Below are 25,218 nucleotides of genomic sequence, written 5' to 3'. Positions count from 1 at the left end.
CTTGCTCCTGAATCTATAATGATAGGTTTAGAGTCAAGAGAGTGAGTACCAGCCTTCTTGGATGAGATAAATGCTTGGATAAGGGAATGTAGGTCACTCATGGTTGCTGGACCATCAGTGTTGGCTGCACTATCAGTACTTCTCCATGTTCCTTCTTCATTTGAACCACTAATGACAGATGAATACATGGTTCGACCTTGAATCGATGGATGCTCAAACTCTTTGATTACATTCCTGGCTTGATTCAAGTCACTTCTTCTTGGCATATTGTGGTTCTTATGTTGTTCCTTAGCCTTCTTGTACTCTGGAAACAACACCATGTTGGAGTTCTCCCTCATGGAGAGATATGGACCAGTGGACAATAGATTGTTCCTACTGATTTTGAGATACACTGGACTTTGAAGAAGCTTTTCCTGACATGGTTGAAGCTTTCTTGAGTTCCAGAGAATAGGGTACTCCTCTATCTTGAGTTCTGGTGAGGTTCTTCCCTTTTGAAAGACCTTTGGACCAGTGGATAAAAGGATGTATCCAACAGATTTTGAAGATAATCTGAGAAAGAAAGAAAGAAATTTGCGGAAGCTTTTGTGAGTTTCAGGAGCTTAATGCTCTGATACCATGTTAGAATGAGAGAATTATTGAGAGTTTATTTATGGAGAATGAAGAACATGAAGAACATAGAGAGAGAGAAAGTAGATCTCAAGATGTAAGAGAGAGAATGAGAGAATAGTTTCCTTAATTTAATTGTGGATCTGGGTACAAGTATTTAAAGACAAGTGACCTCAGTACACAATATAATAAAATATCTTCTTTTCTTTTCTCTTATTTTTTTCTTCAATAAAATCGAGCTTATAAAACCCTTATAAAACCTTATAAAACCTTATAAAACCTTTATAAAACCTTATAAGTCTGGCAGTTTAATTCTCAAGTCTGGCAGCTTACTTCTGCTTCATGTCAACAAATGTGGCATTCCATCTTCACAAACTAATGGGATGGCGCTTTGTAAAGTTATATGTAAAGTATCCGCAGCTCTGAGCAATGGTAGAGACTCTTGATTTGCAGAAAATTGACATATTTACTGGAAGCTTGCCATCAAATTTCTTTGCGAAATAGGGAGATCGGAAGTTTAAAGAGGCCTCGCTTGCTACTCAAACCATTTAAAGACGGAAAGCATATCAATCTGTTTTCACTACTCTGTTTTTTCTTTTATTTCTAAACTTCAAAGGAAGTTGAAGCATTTTTATTGTATAAACAGACGATTTTGGTTTGAATATAAACTAGATTCTGAATCGAGCTTTTAAAAGCACGAATTTTTTTTAAATTTTATAATGATAAAAACGCTGGATTTTTCATTTTAAAATATCATTTTATAAAATGATAAATAATTCTTAACATTTGATCAAAACACGTTGAGGTGTTTATATTTTTCGAAAACCTTGCAGCATACTCGGAATTGTATCTCACCAAATTTTGCAAAATTAAAATTAGTTACTATTCCTAATGATTAGGAAAATTCGGTTACCATATTTTGCATAATCGTATTATCTATATTTCTATTAACCGTGGTTGCTTTAAATTCCAATGATTGTTGCCTAATTTAATAATTAAAGAACCACTAATAGTGTGAAGAATAATAAACAAAAGAGAATGTGATGACCAAGTTTTAAAAATCACATATTTTCAATATTCAGCGATTAAAAAAATATAATTTTTAAAGAATATCCAGCATATTATGAATGCTAAAAAACGGAATTTTGTTAAAGAATAAACTGGGAATATAGTTGGAAGGAAAACGATACTCATATTAAGCCTTGCTAAAAAATTTAAGGAAAATTTGCCAAAACAGAATAAGAAAACAGTATAGTTGTCTTTTTGGTATAAAATTTTTTTTGTCTATTTTTTTGTCCTATTTACCATTTTCATTTCTATATTAATGAAATAAATAGTTCTATGAATCAAAAAATTATAAAAATAGAAACAATTGATAAAACACTCATATACACAAAGTGGTATTTTTTGTTGAAAAACTTGATAAATTAAAATTTTAAATGACGTTATAATAACAGTAAATTTCGTCTTCTACGAAAAATGAGTTAGTAGAAATTGAATTCCAGATTAAACAACTTCATCTACTTGTTTAAGAACGAACAATCTACTTTTAATCAAACTTCTAAATATGGAGAATGTGAATTCTACTAATTGTAAAGTTAGCTATTTTTTCTATGAATGCATTTTCTACTTTTATGAGGTATTCTAAAATACTAGGACTGTGAAATTTAGACACTATTCAAACGGATACATGAGATAGAATCTGGTTATGCGATTTTTGTCTCGGTTCCACAGTGTAGAAAGTGTCTTCTACGAATAAGAAAATTTGATTTTAGCAAAAAAAAATATGGAAGTTTCAGTTAAGAAAATATTTGTAATATTCTAACTTACCTAAAACTATAGGTCGATTTTCCTTGTCAAAAATATCAAAAATAAATATTTGTAATATTCTAACTTCCCTAAAACGTGTATTCATTTTTCCTTCTTATTTAAATTGCATACGCATTTTAAGGAAGTGAGAATATTATAAATATTTTTTGACATTTTTGGCAAGGTAAATTGACCTATATACGTTTTAGGGAAGTTAGAATATTAAAAATACTTTTAGAATATTTTCTTAACTGAAACTTCCATAATTTTTGTCCAAATCAGGTTTTCTTATCCGTAGAATGCACTTTCTACACTGGATAGAACCAAGACAAAAATCCCATAAGCAGATTTTACCTTACGTAACCGTTTGAGTTTTGTCTAGATTTCGCATTCCGAGAATTTTAAAATACCTCATAAAAATAAAAATTGCATTCTGAGAAAAAATAGATAAATTTACAATTAGTAGAATTCACATTCCCATTTTTTTAGAAGTTTAATTAAAAGTAGATTGTTCATTCTAAAATAGTAGACGAACTTGTTTAATCTGGAATTTAATTTCTACTAACCCATTTTCCGTAGAAGACGAAATCTACTTTTAGTAGAACGTAATTTAAAATTTTGATTTATCAAGTTTTTCAACAACAAAAATATATCAGTTTGTGTATATGAGTGTTTTATCAATTGTTTCTATTTTTTTTATAATTTTTTGATTCATAAAACTATTTATTTCATTAAGTTTTAGAAATGGAAAAAGTAAAAGGGACAAAAAAAAATGTACAAAAAAAGTTTTATACTAAAGGAACAACAATGCTATTTTTTTTTTCGTTTTGACATTTTTCCCAAAACAATACCTGTACATTTGTATAGGTTTTTGCAATGCAGTTCCTATTTTTGTTAATTTTTTTGGTTTATTAAACTATTTATTTATTCTGTGCACGGAAGCGTTCGTTAGTCTTTTCAATCATGCAGAGAACTAAGGGAAGATAACGGGGATGCGCGTCACACGCGCATGTCCTTCTGTATCCCACCTTCTCTTTGCTGATGATAACCTTTTCTTCTGTAAGGCGGAGCCCCGTGAATGTGAAGAAGTAATGAAAGGAGTCAGGACATATGGTAAAGCATCTGGCCAATGTATTAACTTTGACAAATCTTCCTTACTCATTGGTAAGATGATTAATGCAGCTACTAGGCAAGAGATTAAAGATACACATGGAATACATAATGATGAGGGATGGGAAAGTACTTGGGGATCCCAGAGGATATTAGTGGCTCTAAATGCAAACTCTTTGCATTTCTAAAAGACAACCTGATGCATAGAGAAAATGGATGAACTGGTAGATGGCTCTCAAAAGGGGGAAAAGAGGTAATGATCAAATCCATTTTACTCGCTCTTTCTGCTCCCATTGGAGATTTGTGAAAACCTCGCTAGTGCCATTGCACAATTTTGGTGGAGCTCGAATCCACCAAAAAGAGGAATACACTGGGCGAAATGGGAAAATGTTTGTCTACCAAAAGAAGAGGGCAGGATTGGTTTCCGTTTAATTCATGAGTTCAATCTAGCACTACTGGCAAAGCAATTATGGAGATTGGTTTAGTACCCCCGATTCACTGGTTGCCCGAGTCTTGAGGGGAAGATATTATAGGATGACCTCTCCATTAAGAGCAATCTCTGCAAGTAGCCCATCATATGTGTGGACAAGCATCTCCGCCGCAAGGAAGGTCTTACTTCTGGGGATCAGATAGAAGATTCATTCTGGTTATGAAGTCAAGGTGTGGGAGGATCCGTGGATTCCAACGACACCTGCTAGACCAGCTATACCTGTAGCGCCTGTGATGCACCCAAATTTGAGAGTTAGTGACCTCATTAATCAGGAACCGAAGGAATGAGACGTAGGACTACTAGAGGATTATGTCCATCCTCTATGCTGTGATACTTTATGCTGGAACTACACGAGGAATGGCCAATACACAGTTAAATCTGGATACTCGGTTGCTCAAAATCTGTTGAAGCCAGAAGAGGAAAAGGAAATACTGGAACCAAGTATCACTAAACTTCAAGCCTTTGCTTAGAAGTTGAAAGCGCCAAGGAAGATGTGCCATCTTATATGGCAATTGATAACGGGTCAGGTGGCAGTAACGAGGAATCTAGTAAGGCAGAATATGAGAGGCGATAAATATTGCCCACGGTGTGGGGAAACAGAGGAATCTGTAACTCATGCAATATTCGAATGCCCTCCAGCTCTGCAAGTATGGTCCTTATCGGCAACTCCTATAAGCCCAGGTACATTTCCAGTGGCAAGCGTCTACACAAACATGGACTATCTATTCTGGAGGAAGAATAATATCCTAGAACCAGACCAAGATAAAGATCCTTATCCCTGGATAATATGGTATATTTGGAAGGCTCGCAATGATAAACTTTTCAGGGGAATAGACAGAGACCCTTTGGAGCTAGTTCGATTACGCAGAAAGTGAATGTCAAGCCTGGTTTAATGCAAATGAGATGATACCACTAGTAGTACATGCCATCAATAATGATGAAAACCAAGTCTTAAGCTTTGGTAATATTTGCCTATTAGATGGATCTTGGACAGCTTATGATCGCTTTAGTGGATGTGGATGAGTCTGGATGGATAGTGGGGAGAACACACAACTTATGGAAACACGGAACTTCACTCGATGTGAATCAGCGTTGCATTCGGAGGTAGAAGCACTGCGATGGAAGATGGAGAATATGCTTCAACACTCGCGATGCCAGAGCTTTGGAACAGACTGTAAGGAGCTGATTGCAATGATAAATGAACCTCAGGAGTGGCCAAGCGTCGCGACAGAATTGGAGAAGATAGAGACGATGCTGATTTGTTTCCTGGACTTCAAAATCACTCATGTGCCACGAGTGCGCAATCAGTTTTCTGATTTTTTATCTAAGACTGCTAGGACCTTTCGTAGGGAGTTACTTTTCATTGGTTGTTCTATTCCGTTCTGGTTACCCAGACCAGCTCAAGCTTGAGTAATAGAATGACCGTTTGACGTTAAAAAAAAAAAAAAAACTATTTTTTAGTTTATTTTTATATATATGAAATGACATTAAAGACAAAACTAGTACAAATTTGAGATTAGTCTAATGGTAAAATGTACCTGTTGTTTGGTCTAATTTTTTTTTTCTTTATGATATAGGGTATGGTTTCTGATAATCTAATATAGGTAATCAATAGATTTTGTGGCATAAAAACGTTTTTAAATGTTGCAGTGTGATCGGTCTTAAAAATCCTTGATTCTGATTGGTTGGATTATACTGGGCAAATTAGTTAAAAATATTCCAAAAAAATAGACTGACATGACATTGTAATTATCTCACAAACCAATGACTTAATTCTATGACTATTATGCTTTAATAGTATAGATTCAATCTAAGAGTAAAACATGAGTATGCTAATTGGATAGTTTAGTTTATGACTACGAGGATGGAATTTTAGTAAGAAATGGAGCTTATGTATCTTCTTCGTTTATGCAATTGATGGCCTAAAGAGTTGTAGGAACATTGTGTAGAATGCAATTGATGGCTCGTGAGAGGATCGATACAATGTTTGTGGTTGATAAGTAATGAACCATGTTTGTTCTTATCAAACAACTGAGTTCTGAAAAGTCAGAAATATCTCAACTTGATCCAGACAGGAGCAAGGCAACAAGACACAAAAAAAAAAAAGCTTAGGAAAAAGACAAGACACAAATTATTCTGTTCATCAGAAGAATGATTTATTTATTTCAAAAGTCGTTTCAATAGTCAATTAATTCGCTTCTTTTAAGTCTCTCTGTATCCTTCCTTAGTCACGTTCTGTCTTTTCGTTTCTAATCACAGCAAAAACATTCTCTATTATCCATGGGATCTCCACCATCTGTATTATGTCTAATCTTCTTACTCTTGTTTCATCATATTCCTTGTGTTACAAGCCAGCGAGCACCACGTGGGTTTTGTGATACCCTAATCAACTGCGGCAACATCTCAGTTGGCTTCCCTTTCTGGGGAGAGAATCGTCATCAAAGATGCGGTCATCCTTCTCTGAAACTTAACTGCAACAAATACTCAAACACAACCACTCTTTTCATCTCAGGTTACAACTACAGTCTCCTCCATATAGACAACACGTCCAACATCATTCGACTTTTCAGACAAGATTTCTCAAGTTCTTTCTGCTCCGCTTCATTCTCCTCCACACCTTTGCCTTCTGTACTCTTCCAGAATTTGCCTTCTTACAAAAGCCTCACCGTCTACTACTATTGTGACCCTCGCCGCAATTTACTTGGGAACTTCACATGTCCATATCCAGAGAAAGGTCTTGGCTCGCTGGTTCAAAACTCCAAGTATCGTAAGCTTTGTGAGAAGAGTTTCAAAGTCACAGTTCCTACAAGCTACGTCCCAGATGAACAAGCTTTGAGTTTGACCCATTTGGAGAGTGTTCTCAAAAAAGGATTTGAGGTGAAGATGACGATTGGTGAAAAGTTTTGCCAAGACTGTATTATCCCTGGTGGACACTGTGGCTTAATTTGCAGTGATACAATGTATACAACTGGTGGTAAAATCGCTAACTCTCAGATGTTTGTATCCATCATTTTCTTTTCTTTTTTTTCTATGCGGTCTTGTTCATTAGGCCATTCACTTTTGCAGGAACTTACCGCATGAATCGATCCATTGTGATCACATTTGGTTCAGGTTTGAACTTATTTTACAATGATACAATGTATTGAAATTTTGGTGGGATTGAGACTAAACTGTATTTTCAGTTGTAGGGACAATATTAACTGTATATGTTGCGGTTCTTCTTGCGTTTGTTTTAAGCGAAAGAAGAGCAATCAATGCTGGGAGAGATCATAACCTCGAGGCACTTGTAAGCCTGAGACGGTATAGTTATGGACAAATCAAGAGGATCACAAAATCATTCACAGAAGTAGTTGGGAGAGGAGGATTTGGAACTGTATACAAGGGGAAGTTGAGTGATGGTAGCAAAGTTGCAGTAAAAGTCTTGAATGATTCAAAGAGCGATTGTGAAGATTTCATCAACGAAGTTGCAAGCATGAGCCAAACTTCACATGTTAACATCGTTTCTATGCTTGGTTTCTGTTATGAAGGTTCCAAAAGAGCTATTATATATGAGTTTCTTGAGAATGGATCTTTGGATCAGTCATCGAATCTTGATGTGAGTACGTTATACGGAATAGCGCTAGGGGTTGCTAAGGGAATTGAGTACTTGCACTACAGTTGTAAAACAAGAATCGTGCATTTCGATATTAAACCTCAGAATGTACTATTAGACGGAAATCTCAGACCCAAGGTTGCTGACTTTGGTCTCGCTAAGCTCTGCGAGAAGCAAGAAAGCATCTTGTCATTGCTTGACACTAGAGGAACTGTCGGGTACATTGCTCCAGAGTTGTTTTCAAGAATGTATGGAAGCGTGTCTCACAAGTCTGATGTGTATAGCTATGGAATGTTGGTTCTTGAGATGGTGGGAGCAAGAAACAAAAGAGTCGAAAATGCTGATGCAAACAACAGCTCGGTTTACTTTCCGGATAGCATCTATGAAGATCTTGAAATTGGAAATAGCACAAGGTTTCTAAGCGATGAAATAACACAAGAAGAAGAAGATCTTGCCAAAAAGATGATCTTGATCGGTCTTTGGTGTGTTCAGTTACGCCCATCAGATCGTCCATCAATGAACAAAGTCGTAGAGATGATGGAAGGTAGCTTGGATACTCTAAAAGCCCCTCCTAAGCATCTCTTGCAAATGCAAAATGTTGGAGAGTCTTCTCAGCCATCAGGTGAAAGTTCCTCAATTTTTACTAGGAAGTATGATTCAATGAATGTTGAGAGCCAATAAATGTTTATTTGTAGAAACTGAAGTTGTTCTGTTGTAGTCGCCAAATGTCACATATACATTTTCAATTGTTAAAACTTTTGAAAAAATGTAAGAAATAAATAATGACTTGAAGTTTTTAAACTTAGGTCGTTTTAACATATACGAAATTATTTTCATATATTTTGAAGTTTTTGAAGTTAACACTATTACTAAAATATATATTGTAAAAAAAAAATTCATCATAAACATAATATATTTATATTTTTGAATTTTGAATTATATTATCTATTTTATATATTTTGTTAATTTGTAATATTATAAGAAATAAATATTTTATAATCAACTTATTGCTGTTTTAGTTTTTGATTTTTTTTTGAAATAACAACTATATATATACATGTATGACATGGTAAATTATTTTTAAATATCTCTAGAATTTATATATGTATTTGTTTCAATCAAATAATGTTTATTCATCGAACATATATATACATATATATTTGACACAGAACATTAGGTTTTAAGCTATAATATATATATAATTTATTTATTATTATAATACAAATATATAAACTGTATTAGTCTTTAAATATTATAACTAATTTGTATGAAAATATTTATATTGACATCTAAATTGTTAAAATTAAATAATAAAATAATATGTGAGATGTGACATCATGAGATGGAGTGATGGACATAAAAACATTTTTTGCAGTTTGGTTTTAAATAACCATTTCATTATTGGTAGGATTTTCTCATACCTAATTATTGTGGCCATCATAGAAGTTCTACGGGTTATAGGTTTGATGTTTCTGACACTAACTCTTCAAGAACCAAACTGAGAAAGAACAAACTAAGGAAGGGGCCATGAACTTATAAAAACAAGACTCAAGTTGCTATAAGAGACGGAGAAACGAAGAGTGAAAAAAAAAACGGAAGTGCAAACAGTGAGCATGAAAGCAAAGAGGAAGGCCAGTGATGATGTGGAGATTGGTCAAAGATGCGATCAATAAGATGTGGTTAACTTATCATCTTTTCTTTGGAGTCACGGTTTCATATAAACTAAAGAAGTGTAGAAAGGCTTTAAGGCACTTAGAAGAAAAGTCAGATTTTAAACTCCAAAGACAAAGTGATACAGATTCAACAGCAACTTGAGAAGGAACAATCATCATGTTATCCGTCAAGTGTGCGTATGGATTATCTGAAAAGAGAACTGGTAAAGGCAATTATCCGTCAAGTGTGCGTATGGATTATCTGAAAAGAGAACTGGTAAAGGCAATTATCCGTCAAGTGTGCGTATGGATTATCTGAAAAGAGAACTGGTAAAGGCATATAGAGAAGAAGAGCAGTATTGAAGTAAACAAAGCAAAGAGAAATGGAATACCAAAGGTGATGGAAACACAAAGTACTTTCATACCAAATCTGCGCACTGACAGATCAAACTCTAGTATATTATGTTAAACTTAAAGATATAACATATACGTATCGATCACCAGATACATAAAAACATTGCTACAATTGCGTAAGCTGTCAAACTAATCAGTCACCACAGCTTTTTAAACACTCCAAGTAATCAAATTTATGACTTTTGAGTTTGATATGTCCGTCAGAAAATACATACAACAAATCTGAGAGAGAGAGAAAAAAAACACACACACACATCATAACTTATGCAGAAACAAAAATAGATAAGATTACAGAAACAAGTGGTGCAACAAATAACCTGTTTTTGATCGTTTCTTAGATCCGTTTTATGTCACCAGACCAGACCTTTTTTCCTTCTAAACCTATCAACACTCATCCGAGACTTCTCAGGTTTATTAGTCTTCTTAGATTTCTCAAGCTGACTGTCAACACTGTTTCTGGAAACTTCCGGAAGGCAGCAGCCGAGTTGAAACGTGTCAGCACGTCCATTCGCTGAAGGCTTGCTCTGGTCCTTGGTTGCATCTGTTGGATTCGTCTTGTTTGGACCGTTCCTTGGTCCCTTGGGTTTAGATATAAATATTACAAACTTCTTCAGATGTTTGATGAACTCTGGATAGAGTTCGAGGTTGCAGTGTCCTCCTCCAGAGACCCATAGAGGTTCATACTTCTCTTTGGAAAGTTCCCAAAGTTGTTTCCCATGGGACCAATCAACTACTTCATCCGCAGTTCCCTAAAATACCAAACGTCGAGAGTTTAACAACTTGAGTTTCACCAAACATTTTCTTGTCAAAATGGTCCTATAAACCTACAAGTTTTACTTCATCGCAAGAAACTGTGGAGGCAATGGATGATAGTAATGAAAGAGAGAATAAAAGGAAAAAAGAAACAATAACCAGAAATGAGCATTACTCACATGGATGACTAAGACAGGACAGGTAACAGAACCGATCTTGTCGATATTCTGAAACGAGGAATTGTTCATGTATAAGCATTTAATACATGGAAACCAGAAACAAAGATGGCTAAATATGTCTGTCTACTAACTTACCTTGTAAATGTCAAACCAATATGTTCGTTTAACCGGGTACAGAACTCTCATCCCAGAGAGAATAGGGCTATGCAAAACCACTCCTCTTAAATTAGGCGTACGCGAAGCTAAATCAATCGTGGGTCCACTACCAACAGACTGACCATATAATATCAGTTGATCATCTTTTACACCATATTGTTCTTTCAGGCAGCTATACGATGCATCTATATCAGCATATGTGTTACATTCGCTTGCCTGATTCGAGTAACAAAATTAAAAAAAAAAATCCATTAGACACAATACATGGAATCTATAAAATTTCATATTTGTTATTTAGAAATGAAAAAAAAAAAGAAAAAGGATCTTGGAAGCTTAGGATACTACCTTTCCAGTAGACTGACCATAGCCAGAGTAATCATACCTGGCAGAGGACAAAACCAAAGGGATACAGTTATAATGAAGAAGATATGTAGTGAAACAAGAGTCAAACTATTTCTACAGAAATGCCACAACATTAGGGAAGAAAACACACACTAACTAACTAGATGAATATTGTGAAATTTAATCCATTTCGGTCAACAACACATAGATTTGTCATTATTACACTGTTAACATAAAATTACCAAATCCAAAGAAAACCACAAGCTTTTAATCAATTTCACAAATGACAAATGTGGAAACCCTTAAAAGAGAGAGAGAATGGGTACCCCATGAGATTAAGACGGAGGCGGCTGCTAAGCTCGACGAAAAGCTCAAACATCTGACCCAAATCAGCGGCGTTTCCATGGGAATAGAGAAGCGTACCGTTAGCCTTAGGGTGTTTGACATATATAGCAACGATCTCGTTGCCACGACGAGTGCGTAGCTTCAGGACGTCAACGTCATCGCGGCGAGGAACATCGGTGATGTACAGTCGGTCAACGGAGGAGCTATCGTCGGTAATCAAACCGTAAGAAGGTGGGGTTGGCGGGAAGAAAGCAAATTTAGCGGCGATTGACGAAGTTACTCCTCCCATAGCGAAGAAGACGATCTTATCATCAGAACCACTTCTTCTTCTTACACTTAAACCCTAGATTCCTCTTTTTTTTTTAGGTTTCCGAGATCTTAAGGAAAATAAAAGCTCGAAAAGACAGAAGAAGATAATGGAAAGTAAAAGTTAGCGAGAAAAAGAAGAAAAGATAAGAGGGGACAAAGTTGAAAAGGAAATACTAGATTTTTTCGGTGGCGCGTGAGTGACAGAAGCCGCGCGTGTACGAAGTGAGCAACCGTCGCTAAGTGTTTCTCGTTAGAAAAATAAATAATCGTGCTTCCCTCTCTCTCTAAATGGCCGTTGTGAAGAAAGGCCGGTGTTTTGTATTTCTTTTTTTTTTTTTATTATCATTTTACTTTGGTTATTTTGGTTTTTTTTTTAACGAGGGTCAATTAGATATATAATAATTAATTATTTTTTTTATAGAGTAATGTTTTTTATTGTATATTTGAATAGATTTACGTGCAATCTTCTCACCCGATCTTTTGAGAGGGAAAAATTGAGTGGCAATATCAGACCGGGCAAAGCCCCGTAATATTTGTAATATTAACAAGTTTGTATTTAAAAGTACAAAAAATTAGCTAAGGGCCTTACACTTTTTTCGAATACAGTAATATCAATATTACATTGACTTGAAAATTCCTAAATAGAAACATGATGAAAAGACCAAATCTCAATCTTTTCTTTTCAGTAGTCAATTCTTTTAAATCAAGTTTTGGTCCATGGTGACTATGTTTCTGAGAACACCTCCATATGACTTATATGGGAGAGGAGAATGAATCATATCGTCTACCTTGCTTAGATAAGGAATCTTCTTACTCATTGTGTATCATAGGAATATGGAAAAGAGTGAAGAACTCCAAAGCACTCTGTAGTAGATGAAAAGAGGCAAGCTCTGTACTGAAGGTCAATTAATCTACCAAATTTCCTATCATATCCACCAAGCCAGAGTAGTCAGTCTCGATTTGTATAACTGAAACATGCATCTCATGTAGATATGTCATTGTTTAAAGAAGGATTTCCATCTCGGCATGGAGGGCCGAGAGGCTTCTCCGACATCCTTGAAGACAGAAGGACTCAATTCCATCAGATACCTATAACTCCACCCTAGGCCACTAATTTGATCATGTGCGATCCGTGAATCATCGATTTGACACGTAATTATTTGGGGTATTAAGGGGCAGTTGAGTCAGCACCGTGCTCTTGGTATTAGTTGGGTTCCTCCTCTCTTTTTTTCCAGATTGGCTATCTTCCAACCTTCTGCCTCAAGAATAGCTATTGTTGAATTTCCAAATGAACTATATGATCTAAGAAAATTGCTATGTGATCCAAAAAGGGTCACTGCCTCAAGAATAGCTATTGCTGCATTTCCATGAACTATATGATCTAAGAAAAGTGTCGCTATGTGATCCAAAAAGGGTCACTGCTTTTAATAGAGGCAACAAATACAACAAAATTGAAATTTTTTGGGCTCAAAATAGCAACTGTAATCAAGTTATTGACAGCATGATTTCATCAACATAATAATATTTTGTACAAATATGTCATAAAATAACATATTTTTATAAAAAGAAATGCAAATGTATCATATTATTATTCAGTGCAAAAGAGTACACTTTATTTTTCAATAACATGTCCCATATATTAGACCACCTAATTTATAAAAGCTTCATTCACTCTTTTTCGAATACAGTGTTAAAAGTATTGTATAACTGAAAATGTAATTGCCAAATTTAAACATAAACAGTTAGAATATAGACTTCATCATTTAAAAACCCAAGAATTGAATGATTTTTAGAAATTATACGAGATTTTATTTGAAAGAAGATGTATGGGGGAAGTGAATAAATTTAATGAAAAACTGATTTAAGTTAGAGTGTTTAAGTATAATATAGGGTTTGAACTTTAGAGTGTTTGTTTATAATATAAGGTCTGGGTATGGGATTTGAGGTTAGGGAATAGGGTTTGGAGTTTAGAGTGTTGGTTTATATCAATTTCTAAATGATGTTATTATTTCATCGATTGAAATAACTGATTTAAGTTATTTATATTATTTATTAATAACAATTTTTAAAATGGTTTGGGTAAATTATATCCTTTAAAATAATTAATTAAGTTACTATTGCTATTTTTACATAATTGATGTTAAATTTACATCACTAGATTAATGTATATCAGTAAATAAATAAATAATTGAGAAATGACCCTAGATAGACCCAAACCAAGTTTTCCTTCCAAATTTAAACTTTAAGGTACAATGTCACAAAAATGTTTCATTAAAGTATGGTCAATTACCATATTATCCATCTTTTTGTCTAATTACATTATAAATAATCTCTTAAAAAATAAAATTATGACGTCGACGGTTTCTCTCAATCTCCTGCGTTGATCATCTCTTTCATCATTATCTTTGGCGTTACTCATCTTCGCCGTCATCATCTCCACCGTCACTCATTATGTCTGTCTCCCTCAGCTCTGCTGCTGCGCCGCCGTCTCTGTTTCGTAAAAGTATCTTCAATTCATAGATTTTTTATTTCGATTGAGAGTTATATAATATATATTTTGGATTTAGTCGTATCAAAAGTATATGGTATCGATCTACTTTTTCAATTCTCAATTTGATGAAACATTTATGCTATGATCCATTTTGATGGAATTTGTGTTGGTAACCACACTATTTGCGTAAAAGTTTCAAACTTTTTTTTTGATCTCTTTATACTACATATGTAGTTCATTTTGTTTGTCTCAGTGTTTAAATAAGATGTTAGAGTGAGTTTTTAATGGCGGATGGGGAGAAGCAGACTCTTACTCCAAAGAAAACTATACATCAGAGGTTTGGTGTCAAAGCAAGTTACATGATTGAGCAAGTTCATGTTTCTTCTCAAAATACTTGTCTCTATTGGTGCCACTTGCAGCTACCAGAATTTTCTGTTGTATCAAATGTCTTCAAGAAAAAGCAGGATTCAGAACAATCTACTCCTGAGCTGGCTCTCAAGAAGGTATATTTTTTTGTACCATCTCTATTCTATAATTATTTATTTGTTAAAGAAGAAAATACTATTCATGTTGCAGCTAGATATTCACCCTTAGGATGATGATGATGATATAACTGTGGAACAAGATTGAGATGACATCGTTCAACGCGTAAAAGTATATATTCTTTGATGAGGTTAATTCACTAATACGGATAACTTTATATGTTTAACAAATATGTTTAATTTTTTGCCATTATTAATGTCGTAAGTTGATTCCATTACAGTTTCTTTCAGCTGATCATCCTCTAGGAAGCCACCTTAGAGAAACATTTCAAAGAGATGGTGAATGTCACGGTTCAGTTGCTCTTTCTGTCATCACCGCATTTGATATAAAGATCAACAATTGCTATAAAGTTATCAACAATCGCTATAAAGTTATCAATCCTTCAGTTAGTTAATTAACTCTGTTTGTATGTAGATTAATGTTCTCTATTTGATACGTCTTCTATGTTTTGTAGACAATGAACTATATTTGGTGATTTCTATAGCCAATGAATTTTTTTATAGATTTTGATTATGTTGTTTTGTTTTGGTTGTTCTGGAAAATTAAGTTTCAATTCAGGATAGCCATCCAGAACAAAGACTGTCTAGCATTCCTTACACGTTTTTTATTCTCTTCAAAAGCAGACTTATGTAAGAAAACACACTCATTTTATTTTCTGGAAACTCATCCCGAAAGTTCCACAAGTTATCCTAGATAACATGTGTGTTTTATAATGATACCACATTTAACACTTTCTTGATAGAATTACTAAAAATGTTTCAAGCTATCATATTTCCATGTTCTATGTTTGATATGTGTTCTCTGTTTTGTAGACAATGAACTCTATTTGGAGATTTCTATAGCCAATGAATTTTCTTATAGATTTTGATTATGTTGTTTTTTTTTTGTTGTTCTGGAAGATTAAATTCCAATTCAGGATAGCCATCCTGAACAAGGATTGTCTAACATTCCTTACACGCTTTTGATTTTCTTCGAAAACAGACTTATGCAAGAAAACACATTCATTTTATTTTCTGGAAACCCATCCTGAAAGTTTTACAAGCTATCATAGAGAACATGTGTGTTTTATAATGATACCACATTTAACACTTTCTTGATAGAATTACTAAAAATGCTTCAAATTACCTTATTTACATGTTCTCTATTTGATATGTGTTCTCTCTTTTGTAGACAATGAACTCTATTTGGTGATTTCTAAAGCCAATAGATTTTTTTATAGATTTTGATTATGTTGTTTTGTTTTCGTTGTCCTGGAATATTAAGGTCTAATTCAGGATAGCCATCCATAACAAAGACTATGCATATTAATCAATATATAATGGTTTGAACAAGAAACAAATTGTGAACATCGCATACAATAAATAACATGTTGGGTCTTTCTTCACATACCAATGCATCAACTCAAGAAAAGGCAAATTCATTACAGCCTATGACATTTTTTTACTTCTCCTTTAATTTAGACTGATTGATATGAGAAGATTTTTTTGTCTTTAGTGATTGCATACAATTGTAATAAGAGACTAAATCTGGTTTTGAAAGAGAAACATGTAACAGAAAACAAACTTCATGAGTTTTCCAAAATGTAGTTCTCATGGAGGTATGTGTAATAAGAAGGGGTATTCAACAAGTCACAAAACAAAACAACTGATACAAAAATAAGAGCTTCACATGAAAGGACCAAAGAGGAGATTGTTTCTAGACATGCAGAGAGATGTTGGCTACTCTGAATATCTCAAGCTCCTCTCTAACACAGCAACCTAAACAGAGTGATGACAAAATCAACACCTGAGTATTAAGTTAACAATAAATCTGTATAAAGCTCTATATGAACGATTATAAAATGGCATAGGACGAAATATACCCTCCACAACTTTCTTTTGTTTCCTTGAGATGCTTCAGCAAATGAGCCACAGTTCTGTATGTGGGAATGATCATTGTTTCTGTATCTAGCATCCCATCATATCTGCAAGAACAAAAAACAAGATCTAGCTATGTAAACCACATGGATATATGATTTCTCCTATCTCACATTCACAAAACTGTATGTGTATTATCTACATGATCTAACTACGAAGTATATGTATACCATATTGATTAATATGCATAGATTTGCGTACCTATATCTTGACTTTTCTTTGGTACTGACGTGTGTATCATCCTCTTTATCAAGCCTAATTCATCCGAAATCAGAATCTCCCATCTTTTTTCTATCTTGCGTAAACAAGGAAAAATATCATCCGATTTTTTGGAAGGCTTTCCTGAAACTACACAAATGCTTCCTGAACTTTTTCTAAACACTAGACAGTTTCACAAGCACAAGCAAAAAGAGACTCGTAAGCAAATTCAAGAGCCTACCAAAGATATCAACATGCCTAAGCAGAACAAAACACCAAGCAAAAAAGCTTCAAAATTTGTTACCTTTCGAGTTTCTGGAAGACTTTTCGGAAACTACACAAATGCTTCCTGAAATTTTTCTGAACACTAGACAGCTTCACAAGCACAAGCAACAAGAGACTCATAAGAAAATTCAAGAGTCTACCAAAGATATCAACATGCTAAGCAGAACAAGACACCAAGCAAAAAAGTTTCAAAATTTGATATCATCCGATTTTCTGGAAGGCTTTCCTGAAACTACACAAATGCTTCCTGGAATTTTTCTGAACACTAGACAGCTTCACAAGTACAAGCAACAAGAGACTAACAATGTCATAAGCAACATTTCCTAAACACATTCAATAGATGCAAACAAGCAAAAATGAAAATGTAAGCATGGATATAAAAGTAGAAATTAAAGAAGAAATCAAAATAACATGTTACTTAGGAAAGCTAAGCTTAAGACAGTAAGAGCATCAACAATGATGGCTAGAGGTCGGGAGATAATCGCAAGACCTGAGTGTTCAACACAGCTCAAGAGGATCATTAATCATATTTCTCAATCAGTGCTTTAAAAATGACACAAAAAGGCTTTGTCATTCTATTCAACATGTTAAGGGCATAACCAAATCTCATCAAGATATAAACTTTTGGAGAAAATAATTAAGATGGATTACCCTAGCTTTTGTACTGCTCAAAGTGAATCCTGAATTGCTTTGTTCTATCTGTTCAATTAATACAACAAAACAAACTTATTAGTTCTCAAACCATTATCATTGAGGATTGAAGCCTCATATTTGAATCTCAAATCTCTAGACTTTGGAATCATACCGAGATGGCGTTGGAGAACCAAAGCTTCGTAATTTCGTCGGAGTTGATGATAGTGCTTCTCGTCGCCGGAGTTGATTGGGATTTCGTCGCCTTGGTGCCGCAGTCGTGAGAGAGAGATATGAGAGAATATAATCAAAGCTTCGTGCTTTCGTCGGAGATGATGACAGTGCTCGTCGTCGTCGGAGTTGATGACAGTGCTCGTCGTCTTGGTGCCGCTGTCGTGAGAGAGATCGTAGGAGACGACGCCGAGAGAAGACGCGTTTTTTTAGCAGTATTATTTATTGAGGGTATTAGAGTCTTTTGAACAGTTAATGAATGCTATTTTTGTGACTTTTAGCTTCTCGTTCTATTTTTGAGACAAAAACTAAAAAGATGCTATTATGGAGAATTGCCGTTTTATTTTTCTTTACAAAATATAGAGAAGCCTCCAAAAAAGAAATAAGATATCGTGGACATGTTTGCATACTTCCATCCAGAACAACCCCCCAAGAGAAGACGCGTTTTTTTTTAGCAGTATTATTTATTGAGGGTATTAGAGTCTTTTGAACAGTTAATGAATGTTATTTTTTGTGACTTTTAGCTTCTCGTTCTATTTTTGAAACAAAAACTAAAAAAATGCTATTATGGAGAATTGCCATTTATTTTTCTTTACAAAATATAGAGAAGCCTCCAAAAAAAGAAATAAGATACCGTGGACATGCTTGCATACTTCCCCCCCCCCATATCATGGACTCATATGACAGTTGAGGATGCGCAATCTTCACAATTCCCTGCAACAACAACACAATTAAAAGAATCAGCTTTGAACAAAAACGAAAAGTTGAAGTCTTTATCTATTGAAAGTGAAACACTCACAAGCAGATACTCTGTTATTTGAGGCACTGCCACCCATATAGCACGAGGAATGTTATGGTTAGTGCTCACCATCACTTTCTCAACAAATCTCCATATCTCCCATGAATCACAAGCCTTGCTCAAGATGCCGATGAAGCATATGTAATGCTCAGTTCATGATACTAATCGATAGTTTAAGGGAGTGAAGCTTCAGATTTTTTGGCTGGTATCGTCAGGCCCTGGGTATTGTTATCCTTGTTGCCATAGTGAAGTCTGCATAGAACCCATGACCAAGAGCTCCACCAACAGTGAAAACAGTAGTAGTCTGTCTCTATATATAGCCTTGAACCTGGCTTTGTATCAGATCTCATTTAGATCTCCTTCTGACCATCCAAGCATTTGCCACAACGCCATATCTGTTCTGCAAGAAGAAGAAACCCATCAAACTTGAGTGTCAACAAAATAAAACAAGCTCAAAACTCGTTTATTCTCTTTCCCACAGATCTTTCTCTATTGTTGTTCCACTAACTCAACTGAATATTCTACTAGTACAGACATATCACTTACCAAAGAGTATGTTGAATAAATAGTTTAGAATGAACAACAACACACATAAAGAAAACTAAGAAATCCAAACTCTAGAAGAATCACGCAAAGTCTCAGATCATAGAAAGACCAAATAAGATCTCACCACAGCTGTCAAACTACATTTTCAATACAGTGACAGCACAATGCGATTCAGACACAAGACAAGCTCAGTTCTTAACTAGTAGTTCAAGATGTTTTCTTCATACATATATACTAAGATAGTAAGAAAAGCTCAGACAAGGTTCTAGATACAAAAACTACCAAAAGTTCTCAGCTTTAAACAACATAGATCTAGCCTTTGATGGCCAAGAGAAGGGGCTTTTTGAATCGGAGCCGTCGTACTGCTTCAGCTCCTCCTCCATGATTTCTCCGAGCTGAACCGGAGGTGGAAGAGGCTCCATAGAAACCGAAGACGACTTGATAGACGGGCGAGATCCAAGACAGTGAAAAAAGAAGCTAACTGCTACCAATACTCATATTTCTTGTAGTATATCATTGGCTAAAATCTTGGATACCTTTTGGAGACTTTAATTAAACTCTGGAAATGAATGAGCACTCAAGTTTTGATAGCTCTCCTAGTGTTTCGGCTAGCATGAGGAGATTTCAGAACATGGTAAACCATTGTTCACTGGTTGACATATTGTATCATGGTCCCTTTTATTATTGATGTATGGAATCAGTCTCTTCCCCTTTCTTATAGTTTTTTTTTGAAACGGGCGGTTGCTCAGACCATCTTCGTCTCCATATACACATTAACATGCCAGAGACACAAGCTAAACGTAAACCGATCAAGTTTGTTAATGCGGTTACTGAACTAGAAGAGTACAAGCCCTTGGTTGAAGATTACTGGAAACAAACAGAACCGCTGTTTTCGTTAACATTGTCCCTGTTTCGCTTTTCAGAAAAGCTTATAGGTCTTAAGCCTTTAATCAGAAATCTGGCTAAAGAAAAGATGGGTAATCTGGTGAAGAAATCGAAGGATGCATAAGAAGACTTGTGCAAAAAACAGGAAACTAATATGGTGAGCCCTTTGCAGCAGAACATGGAACTTAAGACTGCAGCGGCGGGAAGGTGGGATTTTGTTAATCATCTTGAGGAGAGTTTTCTTAAACAGAAGTCAAAGCTCCATTGGTTCAACATTGGAGATCGAAACAATAAGACTTTCCATCAAGGTGTGGATACCAGGGAAGCTACTAATTACATCAAAGAGGTCATATGTCGTGATGGTACATTCACTAGGGATGAATCAGAAATAAAGATGGAAGCAGAGGGTTTTTTTCAAAGAATTTCTCCAGCATAAGCCATATGACTACGAAGCCATGGAAGTGGATAAGGTCAAGGATCTACTTTCATTTCGCCTCTCAGGAACTGATTCACAGCAGCTTCTCCTCCCAGTTTCACTAAAAGAGATCAAAGATGTTCTCTTTGGAATGACAAGTAATAAATCCTCGGGACCTGATGGATTCAACTCTGAATTATATAAGTCTCTTTGGGAGATAATTAGTGCAGAGTACATAATCGCAGTTCAAGCTTTCTTTGTTAAAGGTTTCCATCCAAAAGGAATAAATTTTACAATATTAGCTCTGATCCCGAGAAAAAAGCAGCAACTGAGATGAAGGACTATAAGCCGATCTCGTGTTGCAAAGTCCTCTACGAAGTGATGTAAAAACTCATCTCCAACAGGCTGAAACTGATTCTTCCCCAGTTTATCGCAGCAAATCAATCCGCTTTTGTCAGTGAGAGGCTCTTGATGTGCCATCAATATTGGTATCTCGAAGGCTTTTGATTCAGTTCAATGGAGCTTTCTGCTTAATATTGGATCTCACTTTATATTTCTACAGCTTCATTCTCTGTACTAGTAAGTGGGAAACTAACAGACCATTTTCAGAGTAGCAGAGGTCTTCGTCAAGGTTGTTCACTGTCACCATACCTATTTTTTATCGTGATGGATGTAGTGTCAAATCTTCTGGACAGAGCAGAAAGTGTTCAATCTTTCAGGTATCACCCTCACTGAAAAAACTTGTGATTAACCCACACCTGATTTTTTCAGATGATCCAATGGTCCTATCTGATGGAAAAATTTGATCTGTTGAAGGCATTTTTGCTGTCTTTGATCATTTTGCTAAGGCTTATGGCCTCAGAATCTGTATGTAAAAGACAACAATCTTTCTGGCTGGAGTTACAGAGGGAGTTCAGCTAGAGATTGAGAGTAGATTCCGGTTTAATTCAGGGAAGCTTCCTGTTCGCTATCTGGGTTTACCACTGATTACAAAATGCATGACAGTCCATGTCTACCAGCCTCTGCTTGAGACAATTCGGAATAAAATATCCTCATGGATTAACAGATATCTCTCCTTCGCAGGAATATTGAACTCGTAGGCTCGGTTCATTGGAGAATTTAAAGATTTTGGCTATCAGCTTATTGACTTCTAAAAGCTTGTATACAGGAGATAGAGAAAGCCTGCTCAGCGTTTCTGTGGTCCGGCTGTGACCTGAATCCACGTAAATCCAGGCTGGCCTTGGATGAGGTGTGTAACCAAAGGAAGAAGGCGGTCTTGGCCTCAGATCACTCACCGAAATCAACAAAGTAACTTGTCTTAAGCTCCTTTGGCGTTTGATATCTAACCGATCATCTATTTGGGTAAAATGGATACAAATCTATTTAATCAAGCAAGAGTCAATCTGGTCAGTAAGGGAGGATAATAAAAAGGGATCTTAGATGTGGAGAATAATACTAAAAGTTAGGAGTATGGCGAGGCAATTGGTCACAGATGGGATGTTTAATGGAGTTACTCGCGCCAAGAGGTCAAATTGATATGGGAATTGGCAGGAAGGACACGGTCCTCACTGCTCTGACTAAGAGAAGAAAGTGAAACCATCACACAAATGTGGCGGTATCAATCGAGAAAAATCTTCAGTCTCTAGTGTGCACGGATGGAGAGGATGAGACTCTACGGAAGGGTAAAAAAGATGTTTTCAGACCGAAAATTTTTACGAGGGATACTTGGAACCATATAATTTCTACCACGGCCAACATTCCCTGGCACAAAGGCCTCTAATTTAACAAAGAAACCCCTAAATTTCAGTTCTGTATGTGGCTTGCTTTACGCAACAGGCTAACCACGGGAGATCATATGGAAACCTGGAACATTGGCATAGATGGCAGCTATGTCTTATGTAATCAGCACTTGAAAACACGAGACCATCTCTTCTTCTCGTGCACTTATACTTCAACAGTGCGGAGGCAACTGACTCAATATCTCTATGGAAACCACTTTTCTACGGACTGGTCTTCTATTGGGAACTTTGTGTCTCAAACTAAGGAAGACCGAGTAACACTCTTCCTTGCTAGGTATGTATTCCAAGCTGCTATTCACACGATAGTCATGGAGGGAGAGGAATGCTAGAAACATGGAGAGCCACCGTCAAACAAATCGACAAGACCGTCAAGAGCAGGCTGATGTCAATACTAAAAAGCCATGCCATGAATTTGAGTATGGCATACCGATCATGGATTGGTGTTGTACATTCCTAGCTTTTCAGTTCACATGATTTGTTATTTCTCTTAGGAAAAGTGAGTAAAAAAGTAGAAACAGCTGTAAACAAGTTTATTTTCTTTTAAATTAATATTAACATTTTATTCAAAATAAAAAAATAAAAAATAAAAATAAGGCTTGTTTGTCCCTAAGGCTTATTTGCTTGCAGGAAGACTAGTTCATCTGATATTCAGTGAGTGTATTGCGACCTTAACTTAGTCTCTTTACCCGACACCTTAGTTCGATATCAGGTTATACTGGTTACTAGTAGTTTTTCGTATGTATTATAATATTTTAAATACATGGTTTAGATATTGATATGTATTTTAGTGAATTTATCAACTTTTAATGTCATTAAACAACATTTGTCAGAATAAGAAAAATATTAATTATATGTTTAATTTCTACACCATTGATTATGATGTTAAGAGAAATGAAATATAAAGTAAATTTTGAATATATGCATGAAATTCGTATTAATCTTCACATAAAAATGTTTCGTAACTTTACGTTTTAGTTGTTGTTGTTTTGCTAGGACTATGTAATAATTGATCTTATGTTTTGGGGAAAAAGGGCTTATTCCTCTATGAACTAGTTGTTTCCGACTTTTCACACATAAACTTTTAAGTCATGCCAAAAACCACATGAACAATGGAAAAATGACTTATTCCCCTATGAACAAGTTGTTCCCGGCTATTTCACGCACAAACTTTTAAGCCATGCCATAAACCATATGAATAACTCTATTTTTTGAATTACATGCACAAACTATCAATTTTAAAGTAATTCTCCTAAAACCGTAACGGTGTTATTTAAACGTTAATTTGGCTTATGATAGGTGGAGAGACGGTTTAAAGATAGAAGAACTTACCAATCTTCATGTATTGTCACAAGGAACTATAAAATTGGCGTAGTCTAGGACGCTTGATTGGTTCCGTAAGCGGATGTTACTCTCATGTTCCAGTCATGTAGGGATTTATATCTTCTCCTCAATCCAGAAATTAATGTCATATGATCTCTTTTTATGCTTTATGTCATATAACTCGAAAATATCTACCCAACCAATTACTATGTCATATAACTCGAAAATGCAGAGTAAAATTTTTTACTCTGCATTTTCGAGTTATATGACATAGTAATTGGTTGGGTAGATATTTTCGAGTTATATGACATAAAGCATAAAAAGAGATCATATGACATTAATTTCTGGATTGAGGAGAAGATATAAATCCCTACAGGACTGGAACATGAGAGTAACATCCAGTGGGAAAACCCAGTGGAACAACCCAGTGGGACAACCCAGTGGGACAAAACCATGATGAAGGAAAAAGAGTACAACACGCACTACTCCCCCTGATGTGAACCTCACTGTAGGTTTCTATATTCTACGCATCTGGTGCGTTATCTTTCCTGCATATGTAGGAAGGGAGTAATCGGCCAGTTTCATTACGGAACCGTAATTAGACCACTTCGACTTCTTAGGTCGTTTCTCATGTCCTTTGACATTGAGTGTCCCGGTAAAGCATGTGTGCTAAACAATGTGAACCATATTGTTCTCGGGGATCACTATTGGGTCTTTGCAAATCGTGTTTGCATGTGTCCATAGTCTAGACGTGAACGTCTACTGTTAACTCTTTACTATGGTCGCATAAACCAAGTACTCATTGACAATTTACCAAACATGGTTATCATGAACTTATGTCTCGATCTGGCCGATCCATGTCTGGGTCATAGACCTCGTCTATACATGTCCACTACTTGTCTCATGAGTGTTCAAAATCAATGATCATTGATGTGAGTTTATAATCTCTTATTATGGCTCTGCGGCCGAACTTGCTTTAAGCAGTACCATATCTATCTCGGACATTGTAGTCCTTTATCCATCTCTTGATGGTGTCTCATGACCTCTATTGCTGTGGATTATATCACACACTGAAATATATATTATTAGGTCATAGATCTCGGCTCTCACAAGCTTATGGACTACAATACATTTGTATCCAGTTGATCTGTTGTCTCTACTAGCCCGTGATCAAGAAGAAGGACCAGACGCCTTTTAGTCATAAAAGCCGGACGCGTCTAGTAGAAGAGCCAGACGTTCTTTGCTGAAAAGCCGGACGCCCTAAGACGGACAGAGTCGGACGTCTTTAGTTTGAAGGGCCGGGACACTTTTGGTCGGACTCATAGATTTATTCTATGCCTACTAACCTCTTTAAGGTTTAGTATAATCACAAGGAATTTCAAATATATGGACTGTATTGGATT

General features: G+C 35.5%; 2 protein-coding genes across 6 annotated transcripts; one reads left to right on the top strand and one right to left on the bottom strand.

The window, feature by feature from the left end:
- The first annotated feature begins 6,222 nt into the window (after nucleotides 1-6,222).
- LOC106300558 (probable receptor-like protein kinase At1g67000) lies at nucleotides 6,223-9,498 on the top strand. 5 transcript variants are annotated; one of them, XM_013736728.1, is made up of 4 exons: nucleotides 6,223-6,989; nucleotides 7,082-7,126; nucleotides 7,198-8,229; nucleotides 9,099-9,498. In XM_013736728.1, exons 1-4 carry the CDS (start codon nucleotides 6,296-6,298, stop codon nucleotides 9,107-9,109), a joined length of 1,782 nt encoding a protein of 593 aa, XP_013592182.1. In that variant the 5' UTR covers nucleotides 6,223-6,295; the 3' UTR covers nucleotides 9,110-9,498. The 5 variants fall into 5 exon arrangements, with proteins under 5 accessions (XP_013592182.1, XP_013592180.1, XP_013592181.1 ...); XM_013736726.1 differs by having other exon boundaries at nucleotides 9,069-9,498; XM_013736727.1 differs by lacking the exon at nucleotides 9,099-9,498 and adding an exon at nucleotides 9,016-9,047.
- A 339-nt stretch (nucleotides 9,499-9,837) lies between these two features.
- Nucleotides 9,838-11,897, bottom strand: LOC106300557 (alpha/beta hydrolase domain-containing protein 17B). Its single transcript, XM_013736723.1, has 5 exons — nucleotides 11,430-11,897; nucleotides 11,107-11,143; nucleotides 10,741-10,977; nucleotides 10,606-10,653; nucleotides 9,838-10,422 (listed from the first exon to the last, which is right to left on the bottom strand). The coding sequence occupies exons 1-5, from the start codon at nucleotides 11,735-11,737 to the stop codon at nucleotides 10,024-10,026; spliced, it is 1,029 nt and encodes a 342-aa protein (XP_013592177.1). The 5' UTR covers nucleotides 11,738-11,897; the 3' UTR covers nucleotides 9,838-10,023.
- Nucleotides 11,898-25,218: the final 13,321 nt, after the last annotated feature.

This window comes from Brassica oleracea, chromosome C6 (assembly GCF_000695525.1).
Source record: "Brassica oleracea var. oleracea cultivar TO1000 chromosome C6, BOL, whole genome shotgun sequence".
In the NCBI taxonomy this organism is placed as follows: Eukaryota; Viridiplantae; Streptophyta; class Magnoliopsida; order Brassicales; family Brassicaceae; genus Brassica; species Brassica oleracea.
The sequence above is the reverse complement of the archived record's forward strand: the minus strand, read 5'-3'. Positions and strand labels throughout refer to the sequence as shown.